Below are 12,081 nucleotides of genomic sequence, written 5' to 3' on the forward strand. Positions count from 1 at the left end.
AGAAAAGGCTCAATGAGATTTCTCTCAGGCAGAGGAAAAGTCTGTCACTTTCGTCCGTTCGAGGCTAGAGGGGAGACAACGTTACTCTAATTTTTCACCCTGTAGAATGAAGAGAGAGAGAGAGAGAGAGAGAGAGAGCGAGAACACAAAGGCAGGTTACGACCTACACTGTGACTCGGCTTGTCCGGTTTTTCCTAAGTAAAGTACGAAGCGAGTTAAGAGAGAGAAAGGCAGAAAGAGAGGAGGAAAAATCGGACGAGGCGAGAGAGATTTCTCGAAAAGTTCTCGGAATGGCGGTTTCTTCTCGAACGGAACGAAAAGGAGCGAAAGGAGGGAAAGAAAACGCGAGAGCAAGTTCGTACGACAATAAGGTATCGATTAGTTAATCAGAGACGAAATAATGTAAAATACAAGTGCAAAACGCAGGTATATATTATTATTATTATTATATTTATTGTATAACCCGCGGGAGTTCCTCGCGGCGTGATTGCCGGTCCATCCTCCGGATGTAAAGTGGGAGAGTGGACGGCAGCCGCGGTTTGGCGCAGGACGACGTGTCTCCGGTCGGAAGGAAAGTCTCTCGGAAGAAGGGGAGCAAAGTCGACGTGGAACGAAGAACGGCGTACAGTAGATGAACGTTCACGTAGAATGAGCGCGCGTTAAAGTGGCGAGAGAGGCGCTTCGCCTCGCGCGGCTTCGTCGCCGCAGTCCATTCCTCAGGAAGGGAAGGAGTGAAGGAAAGCAGGAGTCCTGCCGCGGAGAGACAATCTCGTCCACCGAGAGGAATTCGCGATTAACACCTCAAGCCCGGCGAGTCCACATCCATCGATCGCAGTTCGCGACCACGTCCAGCGATCGTGAAAACTTACGCCCGAGGAAAATATGTGAAACCCGCATACGCAGACCTCCTCAAGGGAGAACACGGAGAACGCCCAAAGAACGTCCCTAAGAACGTTGTCCTAGGGACGTCTCTCTTCTGGGAGATAAAGTGCGCTGTGTGAAAGAGAGAGAGAGAGAGAGATTGCAAAGCGTAGTTTGGTATTCTTGTCGACAATCGCGGTGATGATAATACGTCTGTTTTTTATCAGCTGAAGTACACGCACCTTTTTTGTACTCGAAGTGTGAAACGTTGGGAATTTGGCGGAAGGGAGAGGGGGAAGGATCTAGGATCGGTTCAACCCAGCGGTAAAAAACAAACTTAATGTTACGAGCGATAGGTATCCGGGTGTGGGGTGTTAACGCCGGTAGGGGAGAGCGGGAATCGATCGGGAGTGTCCATCGCGTGTGTGTGCGTATATAAGTCGAGCGGCGAGAACGAGAGAGCGAGAGAGAGCGAGAGAGAGAGAGAGAGAGAGAGAGAGAGGGGGCGAGTCATTAATTTATTTATACGATTACGTATACCCGTTAGTAGAGGCGGCCAAGTGTGGTTATACGAGCCCGAGCGACGCTGCGTTGCGACGGTTCGCGGTTCGTGCCATTGAATTTTCTTGCGCGGTCGACGGGCCGACGATCGATACTTGTGAAAATGGCGGGATCGAACTCGCGACCGTGGGAGCCGCGCGAATTCCCCTCCCCCTTCCCCCACCCCCCTCGCGCTCTTCAGCCGAGGGACGTCCCGAGGACGTTCGCTGGACGTCCTCGAGCCGTTTCTCCTTCACTCGAGATCCCGCTGCTGTATGGAGTTTCGGTTCGGTCCACTTTTCCGCGTGGATTACTCGACGAGGGGAGGGGAGGGGAGGTTCGACTTCCCTCCTCTTCGGGAAGAGCCGTCGTCCGCGGGTGGCGGATCCTCCGACGATCTGAAAAAAGAAAAAAGAAAAAAGAAAGAAAACAAAATGAAACGAGACGAAAACGCGCCGGAACGGGGGGGGCGAGGATTCGATCCCGGCATGTGATACCGAGATGTGTAATTATGTAATAGACACACATACACACACAATATACGCATCCGCGATCGGGGGCCGCGAGGAGAGGCGATTGTAAACTACTGTAAACTACAATGTTACTACGTTTTACCAAGAGCTTATTGTAGTCGAGAATCATTAAACACACACACACACATACACACACACAGAACACACACACACACACACACAGAGAGAGAGAGAGAGAGGACAAAGCACACGTACACGAATACACACCTACACGCAACATTAAGTCGTAACAAGAAAAAAAAAAACAAAGACAACAATGGTATTGAGTGTAGCACGAAAAAAAGAAAAAAAAAAAAAGACAAACGTTCTTTACACTTTTGCACGAGACGTGTGTTGTAAACTTAAATTAATTATCATTGACATATGTAATTAACGTTTTATTACTTAGCAATTAAACTTAATTTATTTATGATTACTCGAGTCGCTTGTGTTAACGCCCTTGTTGTTGTTATTGCGGATCGCGTGCAATATCTTGTCTGAGATATACGGTCCGAAATCCAAAGGATCGTTGGCGATCGAAGAAACTACGATAAACGCTAAAACGGTAGAGAAACGCGTGCTCTGCCATTCGCTAATAACCCTGCAATTTTTAGAGCGGCCCGACACAGCTTCGCCGTGCAGGAATCGCATTCCCTTAGGAGAGTACGAACCCGTTGAATTCGTAATAAAAATTTTAATAGAGGCCCAGAGTCCAAATAAAATTTCACGGGGAAGAGAATCAGCGGTCTGAATTTATTGGTAGTTGGAAGCGAGTGTGAAAAATACTGTCAAGCTCGAAACTTGTTTTCATCCCGTTGTCGTTAATCGTTTTGATTATCAGCGAGTTTATGTTTGTTTAACGACGCCATCTCGTAACGGGGCCCTTCAAAAAGTCGTTCAACGAACTAACGATTGAATGATTACATTATTTAGATTACAACAGTATTTAGAAGCCAAAGTTTTTTTCTTTTTCTTTTTTTTAGTGAGTTATTTCTAGTCATTTAGCGATTAATCGAGAAACCTTTCAAGAAACTTCGAGGGGCAAGGGAGGAGGTGCTTGCAACAATTGTGCTTGCTTTTAGAGTAATTGTTAGAGGAATTATTAACGAAATAACGAAAGGGCTCATCTTGGACGAGCCCTCGTTACCTTCGCGCTATCCTTTCGAACCGTTTCAGTTCGACTTTCCTGCCGTGTGTTGGCCACGCGGCGCTTATTTGTGATACACACACAATATCTGCGATGAAATCGCGAGATGTGGTGCGGAGAGCAGTGCTCGCGAGACCGAGCCGTCCGCGCGACATCGTATAAATAAATAAGCAACCGTAGCTCTGACGTATAGATTTTTATATTTTCATTTAGTCATCAGATTAGTCTAAAGGCACCGGACACTTATATATAGATATATAGATACATATTATATTTATACGGAGACCTAGTTATTAGATCGAACAGGAGAGAGAGAGAGAGAGAGAGAGAATGAGCGAGAAAGAGAGAGAGAGAGAGAGAGAGAGAGAGAGAAAGTGCGAATGAGGAATGTCGGCATTGTACATTACTGGCTGATTAATTTAAGATCATGAAGATGAGGATGAAAAGAGCACGATCGATCTGTAAATACATCGATCCTATCGTTTTTTCTTTTTTATAATTTGGACCACTGAACGAAAGGCTGACCGCGTTCTCCGCGGATGTACCGAAAAAACTTCGTCGGTTACGGACGCGCCTACGAAGACGTCTAATCAAGTCGTTTCGCGATACTCAGCGGCGCCAATTTTCATGATCTCGCGATCTCGAGCGTGATACTCGATCATATTCAACGACAACTGTGCTGTTACGCGTTTCACGCCCGTATTAGAATATCTCTACGTTGCAGAATTGCGAGTTAAAGATTTTAGACTTGAATCAATCAGAAGAAAATGGATTAAAAATAAATTATCTGACTGAATGATGGAATTCGAATCTTCCATTTAACGTTCCGTCTTCAGTGCACTGAAAAAAATGACTAGATTTTAATAAATATTTGTTTGAATAGTACTAAGCTAATAGTACTTACAGTAAATAAATATTTACTCAATATGAAAGACACTTAATGATTCTTGTAACAGATAAATATAATATTTACATTTAGTAAGTATTTAGTTAGTACTATTCAAACGAATTTCTTAAAATTTGATAAATTTATTTTCAGTGGGCGCAAACTGTAAAAGAAGTATTTAAAGTTTTATATATATAATACATGCCTTGAAGATCGAATTGGGAAGACGCTTGCATGAGAGATCCGGGCTTGAATCCTGATTGAAGTAACATTTTTCAATTACAAGTTCTTTACAGGTTTTAAAATGTTAGTATCATCAAATCGAAGATTTAATTTAATTTGGGGGAATATTATTTCAGTTTGATTGTGTTGCAAATCCGGAAGTTTATCCGAAAGTCTGCTTCTGATCTTAATATTGTTTATATAAATAATATGTGTAAAAATTGCACAATTTGTAGTAAAAATATATAAAATTGTGTTTTTACAAAATTAGTAGTTTTAACTCTAACTGTGTATCTTTATATTAAATGGAAATTTCCACACAATAACAATAGTATATTTTATAGTTTTTATATAAATATGAAAATTGTTGTAACATCACAGATATAACGTGATATAATAATATCGTACATATTATATTTGTATTTTTACAATCAAATGTAAATCATACATATCAATGGTTTAAAGTTCCTGCCTATTCATTGCAGCCATCTTGAATTGTAATGTCAGAAGCGAGAACAATACTTAAAAAAAATTCTTTCAAACAATATTAATATATATTTTTTTAACAAAACAATATTTACAAAATCGATAGAATAGATTTTTATATACCGAAAACTCTCTTTGTGATCCGATATAAACGATAAATAATCATATATTTGAAATTGAATTATTTTAACTGGAAAACAAACAAGCCATATAACAGCTATTGAATTAAGATGGAATTACAATTTCATTCTATTCCGAAATAAAAGGAAAATTTCGGTATTTTTTATATTCTATCAAATGCAAATATTGTTTTATTGAAAAATATTTCTGTTTTAATATATTTCGGAAGTATTTCCATTATGTATTTTCTCGCTTCTGACGTCAACAGTCTGAAGAGAGTCACGGTGAGTAGTCAGGAGCCGTGAGAACAATTCTACGTAATTCGTTGAATTATTACGCAAATATTTCTAAACTTAATTTCAATCTAACTTGACTTTTGCAAAAAAATTGTTTGATTACTGTAAAAAAGATAATTTCATTTGTAAGAAGAGTAACCATCTCTACTATTAAAATTATTCATATATTGTCAAAATTTTACATGATGAAGTTTTTTGACAGGCCACAGTCTGATACGGGTTTCACAACACATTCGCATTTTTCAGCTTTAATATACAGAAATTTCTATTCTAAAGATTAAGTGCGTTCAGTTCGAAACGCGATTTCATGAAAATTGATTTCGGCCGCAAGAAAGACCCAGGACGATCCGGAATCGCGCGAATCGCAAACGCTTGGAAATCAACCTCGAAGAAGAAGGGAAGTTTCGATTCGCGCTTCTCGCAGTGCGACCGTTTTCCGTCGAGAGCAATCGTGGGCGAATGAACGAGCGGAATGAACGGCGGGATACGAAAGATGAGAGCGAGAGCGAGTGTGACGGCGCATAATGGAAGAGCACACACCATGAAATTGTTAAAACGTAAAGTAGAGAATAAACGAGCAATAAAGTGTATCGAGTGATTAAAGCCTTATTCGCGGCGGAAACGCGCGACGATCTGGATGCAGAGGCAGAAAATTGTGGAGTTTTGCGAAGAGGAAGGGAGATACTATTGTCATTTTTTTTTTTTTTAATATCTCGTGTGCAATATAATTTATTAGGGCCTCAACCTTTCGTAGAGATAAAAATTTGGCTGCTCGATATATCAGTATACATCAATAATCGGTATCAAAATATTCAAAATGTACAAAAGAGATTTTGTACACATTTTTAAAAAATAATTAATCTTTATAAGTAGGGAGGTTATTTTTTTTTTTTTTTAAGTAAGTTGGTAGATGGGACGCTCGGAAAGCTTCAAAAAAATTTTATTTTTATAATTATATTTTTCACTAGAATATTGTGTTACAGTTAAATTTACATTAGTTATATCCTTATGCTAGAGGAATGTAAAAATAATGAAAATTTAAGACTGTGGATATTTGGGTTTTTTCATTTCTCATTTTTTTCCAAACGAAATTTTTAGCTCTCTCAGGTTTTTAATTCTTTTATTGCATATTTGTGATATTCAGTTTAAAATTAAATTCGGGATGAATTCGAAATTTCTGCAGTTACAGTTAAGAATTAAAGATGGAGATGTACAAATAAGTGCAAAGAAAGTATTAAATATTTCCAATTTGATTTTACTTTCAATTTGGTCCTGCTAGTTTAACAGAGGTGGAAATGCATATAGTATTAAACACTGAAATATATGGTGCTTCTAATTGCCCGAAAAACAATACACATCGATAATAAATATATATGTACATCTCAATCGATTATTCACGTGCAAAATTTTTGTAAATTTTGTAAATCAGTAAAAAAATTATTTTCCGCTGACAATGTCGTCTCTAGGAGGTTAAGAAAACTTGTCTTTTTGGAGAGCTGTGATCAACCCACATACTCACATACTTAAAGATTAAAATGATCGTACAGAGAAAAAAATTCAGGCACAAACGCTTGTAAAAGTGCAAATCGATGGCTCGTGGCGGTACTTTAAAGGCAGTATCTTATCATTCGGATATACCTGAGTCGCTTATCCTGAGAACGCAGCAATACCAGTGATGACCCTCCCGAGAATCAAAGCGTGAATATCGCTTGTACCTGTGGAAGAGAAAGAGAGGGAAGAAAAAAGAAAATAGTCTCGAATGACGCGATCCGTTAACAACGTGCTAGATGATCTTCTCGGGACGATCCTCGCGCAAGTGTTACCTTCGTAAGTGTTGACCGTTTCCAGGTTCATCATGTGCCTAATCACATGGTACTCGTCCGAGATCCCATTTCCGCCTAGCATATCTCTCGCGGTTCGCGCGATCTCCAGCGCTTTGATGGACGAGTTTCTCTTAATGATGGAAATCATTTCCGGCGCAGCTCTACGGCACGCAAAATCATTTCCATACCTTTCTTACACGCGTGCGTGCACGTTACACGCATATGATACTATGCTATGTACTAGCGATTACTTTTAATACACACGTAATAACAAGATAATATCGTTCTCTTACTTCGAAAGTGACACAACTCAAAAAATGTGATTTTACATTTATATTACCACGAATGAGCTTGGTATAAAAATTTCTCTATCAATTGTAACCAAAGTACAAACTTAAATTCATAGTTCGTTCGCCAAATAGCACTCGTTCTCTTAAGATTTTCAAAGAGAGATTTTCAATTTATAATACCGTTCGCAAGAGTGACACATTTTAAGTTGTGCCGTTTTTGTAAATAAAAAAGAAAATCTTCTTTAGCAAATATTTCGAGTCAAGTCAGTTTTGATGATTGTAATTTGAAGAAATTGTTTTGTTTTAAATTTAATCATTTTAGCTGATCAAAATATAAACTGCCGGGAATAGTTTCGAGCTGTATCACTTTTGATGAATTATTCCGGATTTGTGTTGTCATTTTATATAAAATATCAAAATTCACTTAAAAAAAAAATATTCTTTTTTTTTTAAATGTTTTAAATCGAAAATGATAAAAGTAATATTTCATGTTCCTAACAGTATGTTTCTTTTGAAAAAAGTTAAGTTGAAAAATAGTTTTTCCCTTTTTCTAAAAAAAATTAATTTTTTTAGATGTGTCACTTTTGAAGTAAAAGAATTTTATATTGCATATATTATATATTATAAATCATAGAGAAGATCAAAAATGATTAATCTGGAAACATTAAAAATTATCGGTTTTTCGTAGAAGGTAAAATATTTCCTGCTAAAATATTACGTTAATTAATTCAGATTAGACTTTCCTTACTTCGTTTTTTTTAAGTGTATTTTACCTATTCTCATCCATCAGTCTGCCGACTCGCAAGCAAGCTTGAAGACCGATCGCGATATCGCACATCATGTCCACCAGTTTTTTCTGTACAAGCTGATTCGCTGCCAGCGGTCTTTGAAATTGTTTCCTGTCCAAGGTGTAAGATCTAGCAATGTTCAGGCAAGCTTCTGCTGCACCCAACGCACCCCAGGCGATGCCGTATCGCGCATTGTTTAAGCAACTGAATGGTCCCTTTATCAAGTTCTATTATTAGATATCATAAGCTATGCGGAATATAATTAGTGCGATCGTCTCGTTTTTTCCAGTCATTGACTTCATTTTTAATATCTATATTTTTTTAAATCTCAAACAATGATGATAATCACAGTGATAATGATAATAAATAGCCAATTGATAGTAACTAATTAAAGTCATTAGTCAATTAATTGAATAAGGACACAACTGCCTTGACCAGTATAAAACACTGAGTTTATTGCATTTTCTTGAAAGAAAAAAAAGATAAAATCCAAAGAAAAAACTAATAAATAAAATATCAAAACTGTTATAAAAATAAATATTATTTTTCAAAATTAGTAGTTTTTTAATTCCTTTTACATTATATGTATTGTAAAACGTTATAGTCAATTGATTACTGTTAAACAAGAATGTGTATAATACAACATTAGTCATAAATAAAAAACACCCTCTTGATTTACTACATTTTTTTGGGGAAAAAGGCGGTAATAAAATCGAAAAGGAAACTAACAAAATACTTATAAAAATAAACATTATTTTTCAATAAAACTGCTTTTGAATTTATTTTCACAGTTAGATGTGGAGCTTTGTGGAAGTGCTTTATACTTTTGGTCAAGGATGTATTATATATAAAATAAGTCCTTCTAGTTTATTGGGAAGACTTACCGTGAGTCCCTGAACGTTCAATAAATTTTCCTCTGGCACGATTACGTTGTCCATTAGAATCATGCCGGTGATGGACGTTCTTAGAGAAAACTTCCCTTCAATCTTTGGAGTAGACAACCGATCTCCCGCAGCTTCTCTCTCGATGATGAACCCACGGATCTGACCGTCATCACATTTCGCCCATACTATCAACACGTCGGCGACAGGCGAGTTTGTGATCCTAAACGAGATTCGACAGTCTGATTTTTCTGCTCGATCGTGAAAGGAACGATGGAGAGTACTAACCATGTTTTGCTGCCGTTCAATTTGTAGACCTTTTTATCGGAATCGTAAATCGCTCTAGTCTCCATGGCTCCTATGTCACTTCCGTGATTGGGCTCCGTCAAGCCAAAACAGCCGATCTTTTCCCCGGAAACTGAAATACACTTTGAAAGCTTATCGCCCACAGCTCCAACGGTAATCTCGTCATTCAATCAATTTTACTAGCAAATTTATACAATTTTATTAATTAATCTGATTGTCGATCTAATTTTCATAAGTAACATAAAAATTAAATACTTTCTTTCCGCTTTGTTTCTCATAGTTATCGAAAATAAATAATTGTATAAAATTTGAGAACCTGATAATCTTTTTAATACAATTTAGAGTAATAGTCTTACACACAATTCAGAATAGTTATTAATTATCTTCTATCTAAATAATCTATGATTTTCTCAACAATAGAGAATTATCTTTACTTATATTGTTAGAGATAAAAGATTTATAATAATTTAATATTTACAACTCCAAATCGTCGATGATTATATGGTTTATATATAAAATAACATATTAATTAATCAGTCAAACAATCAATATGTGAGGTATAATCTTCAACTATGATCGATCCTTTGTCACAATGATTATTATTATTATTAATTCTACAATTATTTAGTAATAATTACTAATTATATATTTTCATTAAAACTTGTTTTTGCTCTTCTTTTTAATAACAGAGAAAAGCCTCCTACAGGCGCCTAATATGAGATAGCGGCGTTTTTACTAAACTAATAAACGCTATCTATTGGTTCCACCATGAATTTATTGCTCTTGGATTGAAAACTATTTAGTAGAAAATTCATTATTAGATCATGCCTGTAGTCATTGTAAAAAAAGATTTTGGATCAATTTCATTGAGATGAGCCTTCAAATCTTGTTTATTATTTAATAAATATTTGGCAATAAATTCTTCAGTGATAGAGTAAGATTGTATTAATAGAAAAATACGGGATATGTTGAATTGTTTAATTACAGAAGTAAAATGTGATGATCGTAAAATAAGGCGTGGAAATATGAGATACCCAGGATATTTCTAATATGAAATAACCCATGCTCCTGTGTTTTACTATCGATTTCTCGGGGCATCTCATAATAGGAGCACAATTTTTTTGACTTTTTACATTTCTTTAATTTCCAAAGAGAAAATAGAATTTGATTAAAATTGTATATAACGTTATCTTAAAGCTTATTAAATTCCCTTAAAAATGACCTTCATTTTTTTAAACTCTGTCCATGGACTTCTAGCATTTATCCAAAATGAACTCGGTGTCTCATATAATAGGGTCTCATATAATAGCCTTTCCTCTATTAATTTATTCTCAAAGTCATTAATTATATACTAATAATATGATTTAGAAATTGAAGAACGTAATACTAGTTTAGAATTCTCAAAACCGCTTGAACGTACCCATTTTACGTAGAAATCGTTCTTTTTGAGCATCGCTGCCGAACATGTAGATCGCACCGATCGAGAGAGAGGATTGCACCGAGAACGTTGACCGATACCCGCTGTCGATTTTCTCAATTTCCCTGGCGAGGAGCCCGTAAGCCACCGAGGATACTCCGGCGCCGCCATAGCCCTTCATGGTGCAGCCCAACACCCCGAGCTGTCCCATCTGCTTCACGATCTCCCGGTTAAAGTGTTCCTTCCGATTCGCCTCGATCACGTTCGGCAAGAGCTGCTCCCGACAGTAGGAACGAAACTGATCCCTCATCAGAATTTCGTCCTGTGTCAATTGCGACTCTAGATTGAACGGATCCTCCCAACTGAATTCGCCTGGCTCACGAAATTCAATATAAATTTTCAATAAAAAAAATCGAGATCAGAATGATACGCTGTTTGAGTTAATTTTTATGATGACCCTGACGAAAACTACACTAAAGTATTTGTACGCTGATTTAATCAGAGTTGTGTAAAAGTAAAATGCAAATATTTCGAATTATAAAATACATTTTTATCTAACAATATACAATAAAACGTATTGACGATTTAACTAATTTTTAATACTTATATTAAACATTTACGTCAATTTGTGTATCACAGCTTTAATGTGCATCAGTGAGAGTATTCTCGCACACTGAGTGTTAAATTAAATTCATTAGAAATTGATTAGAAAACAAGATCTCCTTTAAGTTTTTTTATTAGAAAGCTGCCATCTTGAAAAGGTTAAGAAGTATTTTTCAAAAATCTTCACAAATTTAAATTAAAAATTTTCGAAACATGAGAAACATTATGATATTTTTTTACAAATTGTTTCTCTTACAACATTCAGTACGGACATTATGTAATATTACAAGATACAAAAACAGTCTATTCTAAATGTCTATTCTAAACTCATTATTCTTACATAATGAATATTTAAATGATGTAAATGACAAGGAACTTAATTATGAGTTTCTGATTGTAAATATTGGAGGATACAAACACGAAGAAGTTGTAATAATAACTGTAAAGCCATATTTGAATTGTAATGTAAAATCAATTTATATGACAATGTAGAATTTACTGAGGAAGACTATATTAAAGGTCGAAATGTTTGGAACTATTTGAAATTATTTTATACTGTGATTTTAATTTATAACAATAATAAATGAATAAATTGACTTAAATAACCCATCTTTTTTCTCGTATAACATTACAGTGACATACACAACTATGAAAGGGTAAATATCTTTTATCAGTTATCAGTAAAGATGAGACAGCAAAATTGTAACGCAGAACGAACTACCGATTGAGTTGCGCCTCTGCATCGTGCTACCATCTACATTTTAAGTCAAGACTGTAGATCATCATACAGTACGAACGAAAAGAAACGGTTACAAATCATGTCGCGATTAAAAGGCCTATGTGTTTTATTTGTTCGACAATTAGAGATATGATCTAAAATTAAGTTGACTTACGTCTCGCCCG

At 36.3% G+C, this 12,081-nt stretch overlaps 1 protein-coding gene across 1 annotated transcript in view; it reads right to left on the bottom strand.

Annotated features, from left to right (window-relative positions):
- Positions 1-6,173: 6,173 nt before the first annotated feature.
- Positions 6,174-12,081, bottom strand: part of LOC108754437 (glutaryl-CoA dehydrogenase, mitochondrial) — a 6,435-nt gene continuing 527 nt past the window's right edge. The window contains exons 3-8 of the mRNA XM_018496712.1: positions 10,579-10,947; positions 9,141-9,270; positions 8,856-9,075; positions 7,957-8,186; positions 6,894-7,054; positions 6,174-6,785 (exon numbers count right to left, since the gene is read on the bottom strand). Coding sequence (XP_018352214.1) covers positions 6,718-6,785; positions 6,894-7,054; positions 7,957-8,186; positions 8,856-9,075; positions 9,141-9,270; positions 10,579-10,947 — 1,178 coding nt within the window. The 3' untranslated portion in view covers positions 6,174-6,717. The remainder of the gene's footprint in view (positions 6,786-6,893; positions 7,055-7,956; positions 8,187-8,855; positions 9,076-9,140; positions 9,271-10,578; positions 10,948-12,081) is intronic.

This window comes from Trachymyrmex septentrionalis, unplaced genomic scaffold (assembly GCF_001594115.1).
Source record: "Trachymyrmex septentrionalis isolate Tsep2-gDNA-1 unplaced genomic scaffold, Tsep1.0 scaffold119, whole genome shotgun sequence".
In the NCBI taxonomy this organism is placed as follows: domain Eukaryota; kingdom Metazoa; phylum Arthropoda; class Insecta; order Hymenoptera; family Formicidae; genus Trachymyrmex; species Trachymyrmex septentrionalis.